The following is a 24,024-nucleotide window of genomic DNA, read 5'->3' on the forward strand; positions in this document are numbered from 1 at the left end:
CCATGGAAATTTAAACTTTAATTTTAAGAATAAGTCACCTAAAGCTCAACTTTATTTTGATAAAACCTACAATGTAATTATCACCTCAAGTATTTTTGGAAAATGAAGAAAGGACTGGAATAGAAAGGGAATAAAATGAAGATTGATCAAATTAATTCAGTAGCATAGAGTACACTCATATACTCCAGAAAATCACAAATGATAAGTTAAGAAGTCAACTTCGTGATGAATAATCTTTTAAAAATGACTCTAATCACTAGTAAAAGGTCAAAATTGAAATTTAGCCTATAGGTCATTCGTGGTGAGAAAGAGGTTGAATTTGCACTACAAGATAACTCTTAGCACTTTTGAGAAAGATTTGTCTGGTGCTTTTTGGGTGAAAATTATGATAAGAGCATTAGAGGAACATATATTACTGGATTTTAATCCAGTACCTCCTATTGACTATTTTAAAAACCACCACTGAAATTTCATTTTGTCAGAAGTTTAAAGAACAATGAGGTCTTTATGAGATGAATCAAGAAACTAAAAAGAGGCTTCCTTGATTTTTCAGTTCAACAAATTTACTAAGTGCCTGCTACATGCTGAACAATGAGCTATGTTTTGGGGGCACAAAAATGAATAAGACATAATTTCTGCCTTTAGTGAGTTCCAGAATTGCTAAATGTCATAAGACAATTGAAAAATTCAACTACTTTTAGGAAGAAAAATTCTGTTCATGATAAAAACTCTTCAGAAAGCATGTGGCTAAACTCAGGCCAGTGTGTATAGGCACAAAAGGCTGAACACCATACAACTGTTTGTGCTGTCTTGGATAAACTTGTCCTTATGGCCTCAGCTAAAAGGGGCTTACCTATATATATGCATTAACTGAGTCAAGAAATATTTAATGAGAACCATGTCTGTTAGGTCTTGTTCCAAGCACCAAGAATTCAGAGAAACAAAGTACCTGCCTCCACAGAGCTACATCTTAGAGAAGGCAATAGACAATTAAAAGAGATACAAATAAACATATGTAAAGTTACTATCAAGTGCCATTTACAAAAACAGCTAGGTAAAAAATTAGAAAGTCAAAGGGGCTAGGGATGGGGGAGGCTATTTTAAGAAAAGCTGGTTAGGGATACAAGCATTGAATTTAATGATGAGGAAATGCTTTAATATTAGATCTACATCCAGCACCTTACTATATCACTAATGTTATAAAACAAGACAATATAGGTATGAGCCTAAAGTGAACTTTCCCATGAACTTGTCAACAATTAACAGAGAATAATGTAAGGAGAGGAAAAAATGAGTAAGAACTACGGGAGAAATGTACAAAAAGTAATTGCCAAATAGAAATGGGTGAATCCTCACAATTATAAGGACATGCATACTGACATGGTAAGGAATATATAGGCCAAATGAATTCAGTAAATAAGTCTCAGAATACTTGAGAAACATGATATTTTATTTTCTTCCCACAGATTTCACAAAGACTGGCAAAATTTTTTTCATGTTTCAGTGCTCATTTCTGAGGAGGAAACAGATGGATGGTAGTGGGGGCCTCAAAAGTGTTTTTGCAAATTACCTCACAAACTTATAGCTGTTCAAAAAATAGAAGGTGAGATCTTAATATTCCAAGTGTGTGTGTGTGTGTGTGTGTGTGTGTGTGTGTGTATTTTATATATATATATTTGGGTATATATATAAATAAATTTGGATATATATGTATTTGGGTATATATATATATATATATATAAATAAATAAATTTGGGTAATGTATGTATACACACACAGATTTTTTACATAAAAATTAAATTTAAGGGACACCTGGGTGCCTCAGTTGGTTAAGAATCTATCTGCCTTTGGCTAAAGTTGTGATCCTAGGGTCCTGAGATAGAGCCCCGTGTCAGGCTCCCTGCTTAGCAGGGAGTCTGCTTCTCATTCTCCATCTGCCCTTTCCCTTGCTTGTGCTCTCTCTCTTTCAAGTAAATAAAAAAAATCTTAAAAAAAATTAAATTTAAGGAGTACTTTTTTCATTCCAATTACTAGGTTCTGTCAAAACTCAAACTATATTTTAAATATACATATGATAGTGCTTTAGAGATGAAGAAATAACCAGATAAAGCTTATATTTATATAATAATTAGCATAATTATAGTATTATAAAATCTCTTGAAGACTTAGGTACATTTCTTTAAAGGATTATCTATAGAATGAACCAATGCCGAGATTATGTAACAATCAGGCTAATGAACAAAATTGTTGGACGGCATCTCTCCCACCAGTAATCCTCTGTTTATTTCTAGCAATGACATTCCTCCTTTCTATTAACAAATAATTTGCCTATTGAAAGTAGACATTGGGAATATGATTATAAAAAAAGAAAAATTAAAACAAAAGTTCATTATACTTAAATTTTCAAAAAGATTTACTATTTCAAGACAATGTAATTTTGAAGGTTATAGTGTACCTAGCAAGGCTCACATAAAACAGCACTCTTAAATGTATCATGTAGAGATGACATATTTGATCAGATCCATTTTTTCCCTTTGACTCACTGCTTAGAAAAAACAACAAAATGAAACACATGGGTTTGGCTTAGTTTCTTCCATGATATCCTGAACCGGATACTTCTATAGGAGTATTAGGGAAGAAGAGTATCATGACACACTTTTGAAGTTATTGCTAATACAGGGCAGGGAGTGGAGACAAGGAACGGTTTTATAGCTCATGAAAAGGCATTTTCTATGCCTTAAAGAGACCCTGATTAGCATGTTTCATGAATAATTAAGTTATGCTAATTCTTAGAGGTGATTTTATCCATCTTGTAAGACAGAATAATACTCTTTTTACCACTTATTCAGTTTGGTCATGATGTAAACCCTTCATATTCATCCCAAGGGCACTGAGCTCAACATGTGATAAAATAGTGAGTAACTAGAACAGTAGAATTATAAAATTATTAAAACACAAAATAGAGCATCACAACCTCTCTCTCACCTCATAAGCATGTGAATAAACATTTTCATTTTGAGAACACATTAAGGAGAAAAGGCTCTCCAATTTCTAATTGCCTAGTGTGAAATTTCAAGAATGGGAACATAAATCAAAAGAAGATTATGGGAAGTACAAGAAAGACTCAGTCCCCTTATTAATAATAAAATAGTTTATCAAGTGTTCTCTACATCTGTTTGCCATTTCTGTGTATTCATATCCTTGCTTTGGACAAACCATGCTTTTACTCCCAAGTGTCAAAAAAACCCAAGATCGTTTATAAAAGCACATCAAATGTTCATTTAGTATGCTCAAGCACATTTGTAAAGTTGCACAATCTTGTGCTTAAAAATATCTGGATACTGAGGCACCTGGGTGGTATGGTACAGTCAGTTAAGTGTCTGACTTTTGCTTTCAGTTCAGGTCATGATCTCAGGCTTGTGAGATTGAGCCTCTGCATCAGGCTCTGTGACACACTCAGTGTGGAATCTACCTAAGATTTTTTTTTCTCTCTCCCTCTGCCCCCTACCCCCCCTGCACTCTCTTTCTTTCAAATAAATAAATTTTTGAAAAAATACGTGGATGCTAATTTTTTGGAAACACACAAAGAAAGGTAAATGGAATAAGAGTCCAAAGTATATAAAAGGAATATATATTACCAGCAAACACTTAAATAGCACTTACAATTGAGCACAGACTGTTCTAAGCCCTTTATGTGTGCTCATTTGCTCCTCACAAAAGTCCTTTGGGTGGAGATGGTTATTATGTCCATTTTTTAAAGGGGTCAATACCTGGCATAAAGAGGTCTGGTTCTTTTTTTAATTTTTTAAAAGATTTTATTTATTTATTCATGAGAGACACACACACACACAGAGGCAGAGACACAGGCAGAGGGAGAAGCAGGCTCCATGCAGGTAGCCTGATGTGGGACTCGATCCCTGGTCTCCAGGATCATGCCCTGAGCTAAAGGCAGTGCTAAAGTGCTGAGCCACCCGGGCTGCCCAAGAGGTCCAGTTCTATAGCCAAGGTCACACAGCTAGTAAGTGCGAGAGCTGGCATTTGGACAGTCTGGCTCCAAAGTCTATGCTTTTAATCACTGTGCTATGCTGCCTCTCCCTAACTGTTGGCAACTTATATATGTCATATGCACCGCCTGCTGAAGACTTGTAAGAAGGAAAAATCTGAATCTCAAATCCAATTTCTATAGATCTAGACATGAGAGAAGGAGTAAAAGGAAAAGCTAAAGTGGAAACCTGGAGCAGAATGTTGTAGATGATAGAGAAATACATATTATATACATACATATATATAATATATGTATATTTCCACCCTCAAAGCCCCAAATAATCATGTAGCCATTAAAGCATTCGGCTGAATAGCTTTGTCCAGTGATAGAAGAAAGGTGATAGAAATATTAACTTTGCTTAGGACTGAATTTTGAGATGAATGTTGTGTCATAAATACTTAGCATTTGGAAAAGTCAGATTTTTGGGTGATTATCTCCCTGTCCCCACCTGGGAATAAATTTGAAGACAGAATCTTCAAATGGTCTTTAAAAACCTTTTTTACAGTAAATTTTTTAGGTCTATATATGGATTCAGTCACATTTTTTTGTAAACCTGATAAACAGTCAACAAGTTTATTCTGACTTTTAAAATGATGTTCTCTGAAATTAGGTATGGCTAGATGCAGCTATGCCTGAGTCCATTTTATTTTAAAGTGATCAATCACAGTGACATTATTCTCTAACATTAATGTGGAAAACTTAGAATTCTAAGCCTAACTGACTTTCTAAGTGCTTTGAAATTTAAGTAACACTTTACCTGTTCATATCATCAAGATGCTCAGCAGCAAAATAAAAGCTTTTGATTTTAGGATGACAGGCTTTGAATGCACTGCAAAAGGAAACAAAGTACACTTACTTTATTTCAAATTGGGAAATAAGTTAGAACCAAATAATTTTTATGGGTAAAATTACCTCAGCATCTAACCTGAGTTCACATATATAATGCTTCTGCCATGATGACAGAAATCAGTAAAAAATTCAATTTTCTGCCCACAAAACTGCTTTCTTATTACCTCAATTTGAAAGCATTAGACAAGCAACCTCTAATTTAAAAGCTAGAAATTAAAAAAAAAAAACAAAACCTTCCTTTCTCTCCCTCTCCCCAAATAAAACCAACTTACTATTTCTTGCGGCATTCACTGGCTCTATCAATTTTAAATTCAGGCAGACTGATGAATCCTTCTGCTTTTTCATCCTAAAGAAGCAACACTTTTATTTAGGGTATTATATACAAAGGGTTGAAGCAGATAATATAATATAATCATGTCTTTAAAAATCTATACTAATAAGTTTGTTCATTCAATTTCTTAAATTTAGCATTGGGTGTTATACTATATGTTGGCAAATCGAACTCCAATAAAAAAAACATGCAAAAAATTTTCTTAAATTTGACATTTTAGAGATTAGAGTTTAACTCTAACTTGTTATATTCCATTAAACTGAAGATATATTTTGAACATTTGAAATACTACAAATTAAGATAGACAGAAATTTTGAAAAGTCTTTCTTATATTAGAATGTAGATAGAAAATTCTTTAAATTGTCAAAGTGAAACGTTTCATAAGTAGTTTTCTCACCAGAATGTATATATACTTTTATAACATATAAAATAACTTCAGTCCATGTTCACCATTCATAATTTTCTGTAATTTTTAATGTTCAGATGTGACATATATTGAAGTTTACTAATTCAATTCCTTTTCCACCTCCAGAAAGTTTTTTTAATCAAACCTGAATTAAATATGCTGTGTATTAAAGATTTTATAAATGAAATAAGTTAATGTGATCTTCAAACATCTAACTTGGTATGCATGCTATTTATATACATGGTCATCTTCTACTTGGACAATTGAATGAAATCCATAAAATCCTCCTACTCTAATGTGGCATGGAAAAACAAGATAGGAGAATTATCCAAAATCTTATGTTAGATACAACTTATTTCAACTAGGCTAAGACTACCTTTGGCTAAGTCATTGTTGTTGACCCTTTCATCCAAGGTCCCAGACTTTTACTCCCCCAAACTTTGATCTGTGCTATATCAGTTCATGCCTCCTTACATATCAAGTTCAAGTGAGATTACACCCCCATCTGCTATCTTAAAGAAAAAAATACAGATTCTCAATTCTTTCATTGTGTATGTAAAATGTAAAACTTAATAAAAATATGGTATTACGGATAGTGACTGAAATGTGTGTTACAAAAAAAGAGAGTATTATAACTTTTTCAATATTTTCCAGTATTTGAGTATTTTTTTCTTCCAATCTTGGGGTAAACACAATAGTTTCAAATCTCTTTTTCAACTTCAATGTCTGTCATATCAACCTGGATATCTTTAATTTAAAAATTCTAAATTTTGAACAATTAAAAATATTTTTGGAGTAGATATGATCTTCCTGTAATGTGATGAGGGATTTTTACATTTCTCCTAAAAAAAAATCACACTATGTTCTTCTTATAATGTATACTATGGAATTATTCATTCACTTCTCAGAAGGCTAACATAGTAACAACTCTGAAACATAGCTACTGTTCAATAAAAAAGGGCCTCAGTTTTTTATCACTTACACTTTGAAAGAATATAATATAGCATACAGCAGACAAATCTGCAAGTGAACTTAAAGAGAAACAAAGACTATATTTTGATACTGTTTGATTGGCATATAAAAAGTATTTGATGTTAAATGAAAATATTAGTAAAATTGTTTTTTATATCTAAAATAAGATACACTTAGTGAAATAGAAGACTTTTTAGGTAATTGTGTAATTGGAACAAATAATATCAAAAGTGCAGAAAATAACTAAATCCTTCTATATAATGTAGGCATTTATTTTAAATAGCAAAACCTTACTTTAAGATTTTACAAATGAATAAATCAATTTGAAAAATATTACTAACAGCGTATGTGTATTGAGTACTGAGTGTATGCTAGGCATTATTCTAAGTGGGCTTTACATGAACCGATTGATTTCATCCATATGATAACTCAGTGAGCTAGGCACTATTATTACTTCCCCTTTTTGCAGAGGAGGAAAGTAATGCATAGTAACCCAGGTGGGTTAAGTCTATTCTCTTAAACATGATAAACATAACTCCTCTAGACACTTTATGTTATAATCATAAGTATAATTATGTTAAATTATACTTCAAAAATTAATCTTCAAATGCAAATTGATGCATGTCTTAACATAATAGTATTCCTATAAGACTATGTGGCCAGCACACCATATTAAACCATGTACATTTTTTGAGAAAACAAATGAACAATAGAAATTATTGTTAAAAAACTCTTAATAAGGTGAACTGAAAGATGTCTATGGCAAAAGAATAAAAATAAATGCAGAGTCAAACAACGAGTAAGGTATACTCTTGTGTATCTGTTGTGATAGGTGGTAGGTCATGATATAACTACTCTGGATAAAGATGTGTTTACTGCAAATGAAACAGGAAATGCTAAGAACAACTTAAATATATTATATATACTTCCCTCTCCCCATCCCTCAAATGGGCCAAATGAAATGGATATTTGCAGATTTTTAAAACTAGTCTTCTAGTTCATGTATTCTTTAGGAAAAACTAATAAATTCATGTGCTCTTAATTTACTTAAATTATTAAAGAACTTCCCCCCTCAAAAAAAAAACAAACAGAAAAAATTTAAACTTTATGCAAAAGTGAGACATTTGAAAGTCTACTTCAAATTCCATATATAATCCTAGTTAAGCTATTGCTGGAATTAGTTTGACATGTTGAATTAGATACACAAAATTTTATCTGTGTTTCAGATATGTTGCCATATTCAAATAATTTAGACAACTATCTTCCCCAACCCCCCAAATGTAGTCATTTTAATAAAGGCAGATTAAAAAATAACTAGCGGAACTCTCTTGAATTAACATTAAGGTGGTTATATAGTTTTAAAATAGAAGTCCCCAAATGGTGATTCTTTGGGTTAAAGACAGAAAATGAATGAGAAAATAAAACCTGCTTTGTCTTACCTCCTCATTAATATACCAATACAGGGATGCATCCTTTAGGACAAACCAATATTTCTTCCATTTCTGTGAAAAATAACTCTTTGCATCTTTCTTTTTCCAAAGCCAACCTTCACAGTCACCCCGGCCAAGATCTTTGCAAGAAATCCGTCTTTTGCTCTTGCCAGCTATAGGACCTAAAGATCATAGTAGGTAAAAATGCTCTTTAAATTTTACACAAGTGTGAAGGTAGAAGATTAATCTATAGCTCATAAAGATAAGTCTGGGGCTTAACAACCTTAAAAATTCTTATTTTTATATCATCTCAGAATAGAAAACTATGGAAATCTTTGATAGCTTTCCTCCCATCTAAGTGACATGCAATGTAATCAGAAATGTGTAATCCCAGTCTCAAAACCAGTTGAGACTATTTATTGTAAAAGGAACCCCTTCATCACAATTGACCTGAAAGAGAAGCTGGTCTTGGTAGCTCTTGCTAGGGGACTGTGTTCTTCCAAACCACAGTGGGTTCAGGCAAGGAGGATGGGTTAAAGATGCTGATGATTATCACAGTGCAAACTAAGCAGCTATATATTTCATTTCCTTTCCTTTTCTTACCTTTGTTTTTCTTCTTTGATTTATGTTGCAGTGAGGACTGCTGAAATGTCTGAAATCAAAGAAAGGGAAGGTTATTATTTGATACTCAGGGTGCCATCCACAGTGCCAGCATGCTGCACAGAACTCTCAAGAACTGAACAATGACTCGGAACCCAGGTCAGAGAAAGCATCTTCTTTTTCCAAAGACTCAAAACAAATTCATATATATCATGTCACTTAACTTTCTAATCTCCCACAAAGCAGGAGAGGATATTATCATTGTCTTTCTTTTGTAGTCAGAGAAATCAGGGCAGTGGTGAAACTCAGGGCTTTTACATATATATATTGGTGAAACTCAGGGCTTTTACATATATATATTGCTCATATATATTGCTTTCCCAGGCAATAGGTCATTTGATTCTCACAAAGTCAAATAGGACTCTCACTTGTTACTTTGAAGTTCATTCCCTTTCCATAAGCCAACAGCACTTGGATGAATATTTTCTTGTCATGCCTATTTCTGTCACTAGTACTGGGAAGTTATCTTCATATAAGTGATGTCAGTACCTTGGCTCTTCAGTTCATCATCTCCAATGATCTTTACTTCTCTTCTCCTCAGCTCCCTATTCCCATGACCAGGTTTGTTATCTTAAGTACACTTCAACCACTGCCTCTATTACTGACATTTTATGTAGCCCAATAGCTTCAACCTAGTCATTTTTAGAAAATCTCCAAGGAAGCATCCAATTTGTCGACCTTACCACCCTTTTGTGCCTTTTTCTTTCTCACTCAGTTTTCAGGAGACATCATTATAATCATTACACTGAGCCATGCTCTCTCTATCATACTGGTCTAGCTAAACCTGTCTATCTGTCTGCTCTATACTAAGTATCAGAAAGGCTTAATGTCTTAAGGGAAAAATCCACAACTGGTCTAGCTTTTTTTCGTAAGGGAAAAATCCACAACTGGTCTAGCTTTCAATGACTACAAATCACTGGTTCCAGTCAGTCAGTCTACTAAGCTACATTGTCATTCAGTGGTATAATGAGGTTAATTATGTTCACATGATTAGCTAGATAACGGGGTACAGAGATAGCATGTGCAATTTCATTCACATATACTCCTTCAAAATGAATTTTAGGTATCAGGATCTTCTTTTTCCTTACAAAGGTATGCCTGTAAGGAGTAATTGGATTTTGTTTACGTAAAATTCGCTGGTCTTGGTTTCATACAATAAATACATTTGTATTCTGTGACATACTTTCTTATTTGGTATCTTTGTTCATAAAATAACATTCTACTAATATAGCAATTTTCTTATTTTGTGTATGGTTCACTTAATTCTCATGAATATGGTATTATGGATGGATACCAGGCCTAAAGACAAGGATCCGATAATTTGCTCATGTACAGTATAACTAAGAAATAATTGTCCTCAAAGCAATAGAAACATGTCTGTATGAGGTGTGTGTGTTTACAAAATTTTGCAGGATACATGGCTACAGAAATCCATAATCAATTTTGGAGAGAAAACAAAAGATAAAATCCGTTATGCTGTGTTGATTGTCTTGAGTGTGCTTTGTTTCAAAAAAAGAGCTCAAATAGTAACTCAGGCTGTGCTCAAGTATAGGTAATTTATTTTTTTATTTTTTTTTTTAGGTAATTTATATATAGTTATTTTCCCTAAAGTGTTTGTCTGTAAAATGATTTTTTTCCTTTTGTGTTTCCTCAAGTACTCATTGTAATCTTACAGTTCATTATTCTTAAAAATGACAAAGATGGGTGTGGTTTGTTTTTAGGGAACTACACGTATTACAGACAGCTCAAAAGAATTGAGTTATATAAGGTACCTCCTATACTTTTTGTATGCTATTCCTGAGATCCTGGAGGTCTACTTTAAAATCTACACAAAAAATATTTTATGTTCTCCAGGCTTTCTTTTAATAAGATTATCTTTTCATAGAAAAGATATATGCATAGATATATTTTCATACTGACTGTGATTGCAGAGTATAATCAGTGTACTTATTGTTGAAACCCAAGAACTCCAAGGCACACAATACAGATTTATCCAACATTCAAAGCAGCAAAGCCATAGATGTCTTTTGTAAATATTACAATGAAATTATCTTAAAAGAGAGTTTATTTTTCTGAGTGACATGACATTTTCTAAAATAAAAAAAAGGAATTGAACTACAGTTGAGCCTTGAACAATGTTACAATGTTGGGGGTTAGGAGCACCAACCCTGTAACTTTTGACTCCTCCAAAACTTTACTAATAGCCTACTGTTGACCAGAAAGCTTACTGATAATGTGAACAGTTGATTAACATATATTTTGTATGTTGTATGTATTATGTACTGTATACTTACAACTTTTTCTTTTTTTTCAGTATTTCTAGGCAATGTGGTTTGTCTGAGTTTTTTTCAAATTGTCACCCATCTCTAAAAATTTTTCCATTATATTTATTGAAAAAAATCCACATATAAGTGGACACAATGGAATTCACATATAAATGAATAACTTGTGTTGTTCAAAGGTCAATTATATGTATTTTTGAAAGTAATAGGAAAAGCAGTGAAAACTACAATTAAGGATAAAGGTCTCTTGAGATGAGAGTTAGTACAGCAGGCTTCAGGCTCTTATCTCAGAAGGGTCTGCTTGCAAGGTTAGACATCAGCTGCCATCTGGGAACTCGGCTGGCAGTTCCCTATACTGATGAGAGCTTCACTAAGCAACAAGACTGTTTTGCCCACCCAGGGACTAAACACCTGTTTTTCTTTGGGGAATCTAGAATTTTTGTAGTTGCTAGACAGAGGATGTCTCTATGACCAATCCAATAAAAGCCTTCGGTGCTGAGTCTTTAATGGGCTTCCCTGGGCAGAGACACTATACACGTGACTGCATTTTTGCTGCTTGGGTGAAATTGCACTCTGCATGATCTGTCACAAGGAGAGAGCAGAGGAAGCCTGAACAAAGATTTCTCCAGATCTTTTTTCCTTACTGCTCTGACTATACCTCCTTGCGGTGTTACTGCAGTAAATCTTAGCTGTGGGTAAAACTACATGTGGAGTCTTGTGAGACCTTCCAGTGAATCACGGAACATGTGGGTGATCTTGGGGACCCCTGAAAAAGCCTCCTATTCAAAAGAGTTCTTACAAACTTGTATTAAAATTATTCATTGTTCATATGCATAAATAAGCTACTGACAGTGAAGGTTTCCTCATGTCATCAGTGGTGGGGTGATTAAGTACTCCTGAAGTGCAAATTTATAATCCTGTGTAGTCTTTTCTAGTAGCACTGATGGAATTATTCATTCTGAGTGACAAATATTTAATTGGTATCACTTTTTTTTCAGATTCTAATGATATCATGAGAAATTTAATGTCAGCAAGACATTAAGAAGAGACCTATGACTGTAATGGCTAACACAGCAGATCATATAAGGTGCAATGACTGAAAAAGAAAAAAAAGACACCTGGAATCTTTGTTTTCATGGTGATGAATGCTTTTCTCATGATAGTGGAATTTACAATATATTTTATTTTTTTATTTTTCTTATTAGCTTCAGATCATCTTTCTTCCAGGTTCATTCTCAAGTATATTCTTTAGAAGTTCTTTCATAACAGTCTATTGAGTAGCAAACTCTTCTAGGTTTTTATGTTTGAAAATATAAAAATCCTTTACTCTCAAATAATAGCCTAGCTGGGCATAGAATACTGAGTTGAAAATAATTTTCCCTCAACAATTTGAATATATTACTTTATTTTCTTTTGGCATTTATTGCTACTCTTAAGACATCTGTAGCTACTCTGTCATTTGTCACAAGTTATGTTTAGTCTCTTGGTAGCTTTTAAAATATCTTTATCCCTGATAGTCTGCAATTGTACCATGAAGTGTTTAGGTTGTAATTTCTTTTAAATAATCCTATTTTTGGGACGCCTGGGTGGCTCAGCGGTTGAGCAACTGTCTTTGGCTCAGGACGTGATGCCGGGGTTCTGGGATCGAGTCCCACATCAGGCTCCCTGTGAGGAGCCTGCTTCTCCCTCTGCCTATGTCTCTGCCTCCCTCTCTGTCTCTCATGAATAAATAAATAAAATCTTTAAAAATCCTATTTTAAATTCATTGTGTTGTCCTTGAAGGTATTATTTCTTTAATTTTGAACATTCAGGCACTATGTCTTCAAATGGTCTTCTTAACCAGTCTCTTTTTTCCCCTCTAGACATATGTTGACACCTCCCAATTTATCATACATGTATCTTTCATATTTTTTATCCTTTATATTTTTGCAATGCTTTTTAGGTAAATTCATTCTGATATCTTCTAATTTTTTAATTCTCTCTCTTATTGCATCCAGTCTAAAGTTTATCCTATTTACAGAGTATTTATTTCACTGACTATATTTTACATATCTAGGATGTCTAGTGGGTATTGGCTCTTTTGCATATCCACTGTTCTTAATCATTCCGTTATTATTTCAAAATTTATTTTAAGTGCTTTGTGGATTTTCCATAGTTTGTACTTAGTAAGGAAAGAATCACCTATGTACAAGTCATAGCTCTGGTCAGTAGCTGTTTTTTTATTTAATCTCCTCACTCATGGGTAAGGAAGCTCTGCTTGCTTTCTCAGTTTTTTTCACTCAATGAGTCAGTCCTCAGTTTCCTGACATGGCTGCAGTCTATTTGTTCCCTGATACCCATTACAGTGGACTCTCAGCCATTTTTAAGTCTTTCTGGACTCAGAGTCTACCAGGTATGTGGTTTTAGTTCTCATTCATCACTGAGCAATTTTGTTCTTTTTTTCTGGTCCTTGGAGACCAGATCTTATTTTTGACCATGATTATAACTTTTTATGTGTTTGGAGTAGGGTGAGTGTGTGAGTGTGTGTGTGTGTATGTGTGTGTGTATTTAAAGCATAAGCTCATAATGCTTACTGACCACAAAAATAGATTTCCTTTCTAAGCATTTGTTTTGTTTTTGTTTTTAATGATTTTATTTATTTACTTATGAGAGACACAGAGAGAGAGAGAGGCAGACATAGGCAGAAGGAAAAGCAGGCTCCTCACAGGGAGCCTGATGTGGGATTTGATCCTGGATCCTGGGATTATGCCCTGAGCTGACGGCAGACACTCAACCACTGAGCCACACAGACATCCCATTTCCTTTGTAAGCATTTGTGAAGATTAACTGCCTTGAAATTATGTTTTTACCTTATTTCCTAAATTATCTTTCAATAAAATCTTTCTTTTTAAAATATTTTTTATTTATCGAGAGAGAGACAGAGAGCGAGAGAGACTGTGCACAAGAGCAGGGGAAGGGGCAAAGGAGAGGCAGAGAAATCCTTAAGCAGACTCCCCGCTGACTGAGGAGTCCGACGTGGGGCTCTATCCTAGGACCCTGAGATCATGACCTGAGTCGAAACCAAGAGTCAGACATTTAACTGACTGAGCCACCCAGGCGCCACTCAATAAAATACTTTTAATGCCCTCACTAATACTTTCTGTTTATTGTAGTAAGCATCCAGGTGAAAGTTCTTTGGATTTTCTCCCTAAGAATGTCTACAAACTCTCATCTTTAGTAATGTACCACTTCATATGGTTAGCTAGGAGTTCTCGTGTGAGTTGCAGGTTTCCTAACTCAATTTAACGTGTACAAAACTGAGCTTATGGTATCCACTACCTATCAGCCAATCTGCTCCTCTCCTGGTCTTCTGTACCTTAGTAAATAGCAAGTCCATTTCCCCATTGTCCTCCCTGCCTCTGCTCTTACCTCCTCTATTTTTAACACAAGAGCCAGAGTGATCTTGTTAAAATATTATTTGAACCGTGTCATTCCTCTACACAAAACTTCAACTGGCTTCTTATTCTACTTTGAATCAATGCAAAAATCCTTGCAATGTTCTCAAAGGACCTGCATGGCCTGGCTCGTCTGCCTCCTGCCCCCCCACCTTTGCTAACTTTGCTCCAGTCACACATGCTGCAGCTAGAGCAGGCCAAGTAGAGTCACACCTTAGGGACTTTACTCTTGCTGTTCCTTTTGTCTGAGATGTTCTTGGCCCAGATGTTGTTGGGGCTCACTCCCTTATCTTCTTCAGATCGTTACTCAAATGCTTTCTTTTTAGTAAACTCTTCCTAGACTTCCCTATCTAAAATTGTTACTCTCGTTGCCCTCAATGCTTCCTGTTTCCCTTCTCTGCTTTATTTCTCTCCTTAGCACTCAGCATTACTGTAAGTACTTATATTTCTTGTTTATTGCTCAGCCTTCCCTCCAAATATAAATGGCATTAAGGGGAATTCTGTCTATTTTATGCACTGTTTCATCTTCTGCCTAGAACAGGGCCTAGTACAGAGGAAGTACTCAAATACTGGTTGAGTGAATGGACGTTGAGCAAACCATCAGCAAAGAGCATAGAATGTGGTCTTAATCAGGTGATTGTTTTAACCTGAAGAAGTCCTGCCACAGGGGAAATAAACAAGCTAGGTATCTTTTGTCCAATAATCCATGTATAGGTCTGTGCTTTAGTAGGCTGTTTCTTTTGGTAGATAAGAAATATTCCTTTTTGTCCACTCTCCTTTAGCATTACTTGCACTGAGACAGTCTTAGTGCACTTAATGGCTTAAATTTGAATTCAAGATATGGCTGGCAAAAGGACATTAAATCTGTGTCAAAAGATAAATATGCAAATAATTATATGATGAATTATGAATGGATGTGTTGAAATCATAATTCTCCCCATAAAAATAGAATGTGCTAAAATAAAAGGCCATTATGAAAGTATTGTTGATCCTCTACTTAACCATGGCGATGCATGCAATAGTATTCTGTTTGGCTATAAAAGATCCCTTTTTCAGACGTTTGCCTGAAAAGACCATTTATCTTTCATTTTGTCCACAGATGTTCTGTTCAAACTCCATTCCCCCTCTTTTGGATGAGGAAGTGTGGGGGAGGGTAATTTGGGTCATTCTTATCCTGAAACTTTCAGAAGCACTTATTTTAATTGTGGAAGAAAATGACAGGTTCTGTGTTACATTTTGAAAGCTCAGCTACTATTAAATTCTTCTCAAGTTGCAAATTGCTACACTTATGGAAAAATTTGCAATCAAAATACTCTCTTGTTGCAATATAGCAACTTCCTCTTACTGTAATTTTCTGCAAAGTTCCAACATTTCTGCACTGACTAGTCAAACCAATAGCTTATTTTCTTATACATAAGAAAAGAAGGTGCTTAGCAATTTCAAACACTCAGGATAAATGATAGCTACTTTCACATATTTAATTTTTAAATAAATAAACAAATGCTTTTGAGATTTAAATATTTCACAAAGAAAAGCATTTTGCCTTACTTTCTCATTATTGCTGCTGGCAGAAAAAAAGTCTAAATATGAAGAAGTGGGGTAAGATGCTAATGGGACTAAATATTAAATCAAGAAATCTTCCACTTACAAGAAATAAGGGCATAAATTGAACAAGTTTGCTGTTTGTGGTAGCCTTGCACATTCTGCTGCATGGGAGAGCAACTGTAAACTGAATGGGGGATGGGGGAGACTGACTTTGGACGCACACGAGGTCTCTGGGTACAGTGGGGTGAGGTTGCTCTGGATTCTGTCAATAAGGTTAACCTGACTTTATATTGACAGAAAATGCTTCTGCAGGCACTCAAAAATAAGCGTGCTTTTCAAAATAATAAGCATGTTAATAAATTAGCAGCCAAAGAAAAAAAGGCAGTAATTAGGGGGTGTAATTTAGAGGTCAAACTCATTAGGTTGGGCAGAATCAACATTTCATCAAAAGAATATCACATGTATCAGATTCTGAAGGAAGAAAATGATTGAATCCTATTCAGGATCCCATTAGGTGATACCTCTTTTCCTATGGGGTGGTAAGGTAGGAAGAAGAGTGATTAGTGGTGAGTAGTTGAGAAGGGTAACAAGAATCACCACCCTTGGGGGGCATCTGGATGGGTGGCTTAGTCAGTTAAGTGTCTGCCTTTGGTTCAGGTCATGATCTCAGAGTTCTGCACCACATGGGGCTCCCTGTTCAGCAGGGGGTCTGCTTCTCCCTCTCTCTCTGCCCCTCCCCCCTACCTGTTCTCTCTTGCTCATTCTCTCTCAAATAAAAGAAAATCTTTTTTAAAAAAGAATCACCATTCTTGGGAAACAGGAACTGTCATTCTTGGTCACAATAATGATCATTTACTGAGGGCTTCCGTGTCCACTCTGTCTTAGGGACTTTATATCAGTTATTGACCTTAAACCTGACAATAAACCTTGAAAGTAGTTATCATTAATACCATTTTAAAGAAGAGAAAATTGAGACACAGGATGTATAAACAGCTTGCTCAGGACCACAGAGATAGTGGCAGAATCAAAATTCAATCCCAGGTCTGTCAATCCCAAAACCTGTTCTCCTAATCGCTCTGTGCAATACTGCCTCCCAAATAAGTACTCTGTAGTCATAGTAACAGTGTGAGAGTAAAGAAAAACGGCTTATGACATGAAGATTTCCACTTATGAAAACCTCTCATGACATGTGATATAAGTACATTGCTATGTGGAAAGAAAGGATTCTATAAAACAGAAAGATACTAAGGGTAACATTTTATTATTAATGGAGATAATTCAAACTGGAAACATTTAACCAATTTCTAATTTTCATGCTTTTGTCAATTTTATTTTAATTAGCAAGTTATATTGCTCTGTGGATTAAAATAGAGATTTTCAGGGTTTTTCTTCTTTCTTGGGGGGGTGACCATTAATCATAATATCTTCATGAGAGGAGCTCTCATGTTAACATTTTAATTTTGCAAATGAAATAGAAACTAAGGTACAGAAAGGTAATAAGGTTCAGCCAAGTTAGACAAGGATGGGACTGCAGTCACATTTTATTCAAACCTATTAATAGTGTTAATTGAACTCAGTGCAATTAAAAAACCCTATGTCAATACTGATGAGGAAATCAGTGATCCAAATAAGGCAAGCCTACCTCTCCACTAATTCTTTACACAGGAGAAATCTCCTGGAGCTGATTCATTGTGTTATGCAATTTTTCACCTGATACACTGCTGATTATTATGCAATGCCTTAAAATTACTTGGTTCGCTTTCTCAAGATGTGGTTTTAACTACTGCATTAATTTCTATAAAGGCAGAAGCCATCTGCTTTAGCTCACCACGCTATACTCAGCTCCTAGCACAGGACCTGATATATAATTATCTGTTGAAAGCATTAATCAAACAGTTCCTAAACCACCTGTGTGTGCAGGACACAGAGGCTATGCATTATGACATCTCACATGCAATCTGTCAGCACATCCTGTCCATTCTCCCTTCAAAACATATCCAGAGTCCAACCTCTTCTCCACTTCCACTTTAGAGTCCAGGACTAAGCCACTATCATCTCTCACTGGAATCGACCAGATCCTATCTTGTCTCTTTGCTTTCACACTTACTTCAGCCCCTTCAGTTTATTCTCAACACGTCAGCTGGAATGACACACTTCGAATGCTTATGCTTCGGCAAGGATGGAATGCTTGGTACCTTACCCCTGCAGCAATTGGGATAGGAATCAAGAGACCTGACTTCTAGTTCTACATGTCCCAGTCTATATTCCAGCTCTGTGATTGCGGTCAAGCCACTGAAGTACTCTTGACCTCTATTTCTTCATCTGCAACATCAGGGATTTGGACCAGATGCTCTGAGAATATCTCACAGTTCACTAAAATGATCCTGACTTAAAAATAGGAAAAATGGCTGGTCGCCAATGTACATCCAATTGTTGACGTTTTATTAATTATGTATATCCATAATCAGTGTCAGTCTTAACACTTAATGCTAGATTATTCATTGAAAGGCACTTAAGTTTATACTTAAGCTCCACCATGTATGGAAGTAACTTATCGCCAGCCATTTTAGATACAGCTATTTTGGGGTGCTTGACTAATGTGTACAATTAACACAGATTTTGCATGAATCAGAGGCAGAAAGTCTAAACAGGTGAAAAGCAGAACGAGGGCAGTTCTTGCTCCTGACACTTCTATTTGACAAACTGTCGACATCTGGGTGTTAGAGAAATCAGGGTAGGCTTGCCCATCTTTCATGACAAAGAAATGTTTATGATCAGGAAAAGCTGAGAGAACCAGATTTTCTATCTGGAGACTACTCAGTGACAAGGAAATAAATTATATATAAAAAAGGAGAAATAAATAATATAAAAGTAATCACCTCTATAAAGAATTCACAAAACCTAAAAATCTCAAATGAGGCTACTGTATATGGCATGATAACACTGTCAGCAATGATATAACTGCATCATAATTATTGAAAAATTTTCCTGGCTATTGACTTCCTAGCTTTACTTAGAAGAGTATGAAACTAACAGCTTTTTCTGGATACCTTTATTTTTAGGTTTGTTGCTCTGATATATTGTACAGATTTTCTCGTCATGAAATTCTTGCCATGTCAGTGTAATTCATTTCAAGAGTGCTAGCTTTTATCTAAATACCTTTATGGCTAAGAGTATGTTTATATTAAGCTCTTATTCTGAGATTTTTGCTTTTAGAGAGTAGACAAACTCTCCAAGACAACCACTTCAAATGTTTCTACATTTGCTAGTTTGCTGCAGTTTTCTGGATCTGGAGATTTTTTTTCTTATCAGAAAATCAAGAAGGATGGTGGATAAAAATAAAAGTTAAATTTAGAAAGTTTTAAAAGTCACTATATATGCAATTCATTTTATAATAAAATACTTGAGAAAGATCATACTCTTCTTTCTCTTCCATTCTAAACCATGTAGTAGGACATGATTTTGAGACTAAGAAAGCAAAACTGTTTTTATCTAACAGAAGGGAAAAAAAGGACTTGATGGGAAGTTTTTTTTTTTTAAATTCTGTGTTTGCAGCAGGAATCAAATCATCATTACGCTATCAATTTAGATGGCATTTTCCAGAGTTCTCTCTGCAGTGCTATGCTCATCTTATAAATGAGAAAACTGAGTAAGAGAAAGAAAGCAATTTATGCAAGCTCAGATATGAAAAATTAGATTTCTTCGGGGCCTGATGTGTGCTGCCACTTCTCCAGAACTAGTTGCCTTAAATGCACCTAGATTAGGTTGGGTTTGTTCTCACCCCAGTGGTATGGACGTTTTGGGAGTATGGTTGGAGGAAAGATACTAAGAATATCGGTGCATTACCATAGTGCCAGACACAGTATCAGATACTTCACATAAACTATTATCACAGGGAGTGAAAGTTCTTATCTAATTAAAAAACATCTATGGCGGGGGGCGCAAAGGAATATAAGATACAATAGCCTTAAAACTATTTTTATAACAAACAAGGAAGTGGATTTCATATGGCTGTTTCTCATGGCAGCTGTCTGATAGAAAATGAGGATGTGATGCTAAAACACAATTACGTGAAGGAGGTTCAACAAACTGGCAAAGGTAGTAACATAATCGAGGTATATGGGCCTTGTGGTACTCCTCCTCAGAGTATGAAAGGAATTCTTTAAGGAGTTGGTGAATGTGTTGTATTAAGTAGAAACCTCTTTAGGTAAATTAGACATGTTATCCAAATTATTGATTCTATTAGTCAATCTCTTGATTGAAGATAGATAAATGACAATTTGAAGTAATATTTTCCAATATATGCTTTGGAAAATTAAGTCAGTGGGCTGTACGGATGATACTTTCATAGATGTGGGCTGTGCCTTGAGTCCACTCCAGATTCATTATAATTTAGAATTTTTCACTTTACCACCGATTTTCATGCGGACTGTCACTAGAGAATTTGCAAAGCAGATTTTACCTGGTAGGCACCTATAGTGGCCACAGAAAAGGAGACCTTGATGTGGTGGCTTCTGACTGTGTCAACCTGGCAAAGCTGGAACTATGTGTCTCAGAATTCCCTTCTCTGCTCTGTATGGTTCTAGTTAGGGCTGGCCACAAATAAATTTGTGTGACTTTTGGAGAATACGAGTGAAATAGCAGCCCTTATGCCCTGAAGGCTGGCGCAGCACATCACTCAGCGCTGCAGAGCACACACATTGTCCTCGTTGTGCTGCTTGTTGGTACGGGTCAGTGGCTGGACTCACAACTTCAGCTCTGCTAGGTCCTGGGCCAGGAGCCTGTGAATGTCCACAGTGGAAGACACCAGCTTTGTTTTAATGTTAGAGGGAACATTCCAGTTTGTGCTCATGGGTTCTAGTTTATCTTTCTCTCCCTGGCTTCACATCCAGATATTCAGGACCACTGTCTCTGCTGAGGTATCTTAACCAGCTCCTTAACTGAGCAGGGTCTAGCCCTTTATTCCACATTACTTAGCACTTCTTCACTGATTGAATCTTGACTAATACACTCATTAATGGCCAAAGAAGATGTATGTTTTAGTCCTAGATGGCTTTCTAATTTGCTCCTTGGGAAGTAAATTCCTCTCCATGTAGATGAATTAATTTCTTTTCCTTATGACATTAAGAATACCTCCTATGTGCCCAGCACAGGAAAAAACTTTATATACAATGTATGATTTAATTGTGAAGCAGCTAGGTTAGGTAAGTATTATCCTCATTTTACCGATGAGAAATTGAGGTTCAGAAATGTGTCTAGGTTCATACAGCTGGCTTCAGACTCATGTTCTATAAGTACAGCATTATTCTCAGCCATCTGAATCTTAGAAAAGGCAATTCTCTTCTTTAGTGCTGAGCCCTTTTATTCAGAGGTGGTTAGATACAAGAACCACTGTCTCCTGAGGCCACTTCAAATTTATGACAATAAAAGAAAATATGAGAAGATAACTTAATCTCCTATTTCTTATAGCAAGAAACTTTGCATCTAGTTAATTTAAAATTATTTACAGGGATGCCTGTGTGGCTCAGTGGTTGAGCGTCTGCCTTCAGCCCAGGTCCCGGGATCGAGTCCCGCATCAGGCTCCTTGCATGAAGCCTGTTTCTCCCTCTCCTTGTGTCTCTACCTCTTTATCTCTTTGTCTCTCATGAATAAATAAATAAAATCTTTTAAAAATTATTTACATATTAAGAAAAGGAACTGAAACATGAATCTATTTCTCAACATTCCAGATGGTTTTGGGTTCAGGTCTATTAGGATCCTGTTCTTGGCCTAGCCTGATATTTCCAGAGATGTTAAAAACCAGATTTAGCAATAGCATTTAGAACTGAGACTCTAGGTTGTGTTTGTGGACTTTGGCCCACTGACAGTTGCTGTCTAAGCCAAAAGCCAATGAAGAGTCCATGGAAGCTACAAACAATTTAACACTCTTCTTGGAAAAGTTTTCTTCAAGAAACTAGAACATAACAGTAGTTAGTAAGTATGCCCTAAACTTCATTCTCATGTAAGATATGGGCCATGAGATGCAGACATGGAGTTTGTTAAGAGAAATCTTTGTATGACATTTGGGTATATGCAGCAAATCATTAGGTCTACATTGTGGAATTACAGGATACTAAAACTGTCAAAGGGGTAATATATTTTAGGAGTTGAGCACAGAAAATAATTTGGTATAGATTATAATTCTTCAATCAAAAGAGGCTTTAAAGAATTGAGGTAAAATAGTTTTACCTGGAGTTTTATTAAACTTGAGACGTTTTATTAAATGAGTTATGGTGGTGAAATAATGTGGGTAATATGATTATGGGAGCTAAAAAGGCCTACTGCCAAAAAAAAGTTGAGGATATTTTTTGTGAGGCTATATAGCTGGAAGACATAGGTCTATAATGCGAGAGAATGGGGCTTCTTTGACCTCTCTGATCAAGGCAGGTACGTCCCTAAATATTGACCTTAACAACCAAGCCAAACACCTCTCATCAGAATTTAGGTCTTACTTTATTTTTTTCAAAGGAAACAAGGAATTTGTAATAAGACTCCAACTTAATAAATTTCAACTTAATAAATTCCTAATTCAATTCTTTTGAGTCCTGTTTTGCATGATGCCTCACTAATGAAGCCAGATTTTGTGTTTGGCTTCCTGGCAGCCATTATCTAACCAGGAACTAGCAGAATGAAACCCTTATTTGTTCAAAAATGAAACTGAAAAGAATGGCTTCAGTCTGAAGCAGGGCATCTTAGCAGTTTTTGATTGTGGCCCCTAAGACATGCCAATAGTCCTCATGGACCACTGGTCTCCGCTTTATGACTATATAAGTACTGTTGGGTATGGATGATTCATAATAGCATTTTTAGAAAATTGTCAGTAATACAAATCACAACATGCTACATAGTAAAGCAAACAACCTAAAACAAATGAAAACCAAAAGCGATGAAGTCTAACAGTTTATAATGAAAAAGAAACAGTAACTGAAAACTACAGATAACTTAAAACAAATCCTAATGGCATATCATTACAGAATTCCTCCCGAAAATGGTGGGAACCCGAATCATCTGCACTTGTGCTTGTGCAGTAAGAGTGTGACTGCACCATTAGTTACATGGATACCAGGCTTTTTGGAGAAACAGTGAACTAGAATGTTCGGTAAATTCTATTAATGCATTATTTTATGATTATTCCATTTGTAACCTTTTAAAATAATGTAGTATGTTATTATTAAGCAATATCTAGTCGCAGGTGAAAATGGAAGTCTGTGCAATTATGTGTTATTTGCCCATAAGAATCAAAGAAAGGACCTCCATTTGTGCATCAAGCCTCAGCCACTAGGAGCCCTTTGCCAAGGACAGCCTATATGTGGAGAATCACTGCTCTAGTAAAATTGCCCAACAGTAAATGCTTTTCACAGTATGCAGGGCTTTACTAACTGTGACATTAACACTCTAGAAATAATCAAGTCATCCACAGGAATCAGAGAGTATCTACAAATACGAGTACAATAATGTTTACAATGGACATCTCACATGTCTGCATATACCATGGTGAAGAGAAACATCATGTCACACTGTACTATAGCCGTTGTCCAGATGGGTTAAGTCAAAATGCAGAGAATGTGGTTATTATAAACAACTGTTGGGTCAGAGATGGCTTTTTAGTCACTAAACTTTAGTTTTATTTCAGTTTCATTGATCCTGAAATAATGCAGCTAAGTCAGGTAGCAATTAGACAAACCAACCTTTATGACTGCAGATACATTTAATTATAAATGTTTATATCCTAACAATATAGCATACTTTGCATCATAATGAAAATAATAGCTGTCTTCCCTAATAGATGGTAAAACATTACTCATAGTAGAAATGGCTTTATTCATCTAAAAATGTGAAATATGGAGCCAGACTGGTTGCACTTGTGTTTCAAGTCTGCTGTTTTCTAGCTGTGTGACAAGTGAGGTAAACTCTGTGTTTCAGTTCTGCAAAATAGAAATAATAATAGTAGCAACCTCACAAGGTCAATTTGAGGATTCAGTGAGATAATGTGTATAAATTCTTAGTATAGGAACTTAGTAAGCAATCAAT

The 24,024-nt window shown here is 35.3% G+C and overlaps 1 protein-coding gene across 5 annotated transcripts in view; it reads right to left on the minus strand.

Moving 5' to 3' along the window:
• CNKSR2 (connector enhancer of kinase suppressor of Ras 2) overlaps positions 1-24,024 on the minus strand; it is a 277,033-nt gene that overhangs the window by 54,504 nt on the left and 198,505 nt on the right. For all 5 annotated transcript variants that reach the window (XM_072818027.1, XM_072818026.1, XM_072818029.1 and 2 more), the window contains 4 exons: positions 8,637-8,685; positions 8,043-8,215; positions 5,167-5,240; positions 4,803-4,874 (listed from right to left, as the gene is read on the minus strand). In XM_072818027.1, coding sequence (XP_072674128.1) covers positions 4,803-4,874; positions 5,167-5,240; positions 8,043-8,215; positions 8,637-8,685 — 368 coding nt within the window. The remainder of the gene's footprint in view (positions 1-4,802; positions 4,875-5,166; positions 5,241-8,042; positions 8,216-8,636; positions 8,686-24,024) is intronic.

The sequence above is a fragment of the Canis lupus genome, chromosome X, assembly GCF_048164855.1.
Source record: "Canis lupus baileyi chromosome X, mCanLup2.hap1, whole genome shotgun sequence".
Classification (NCBI taxonomy): domain Eukaryota; kingdom Metazoa; phylum Chordata; class Mammalia; order Carnivora; family Canidae; genus Canis; species Canis lupus.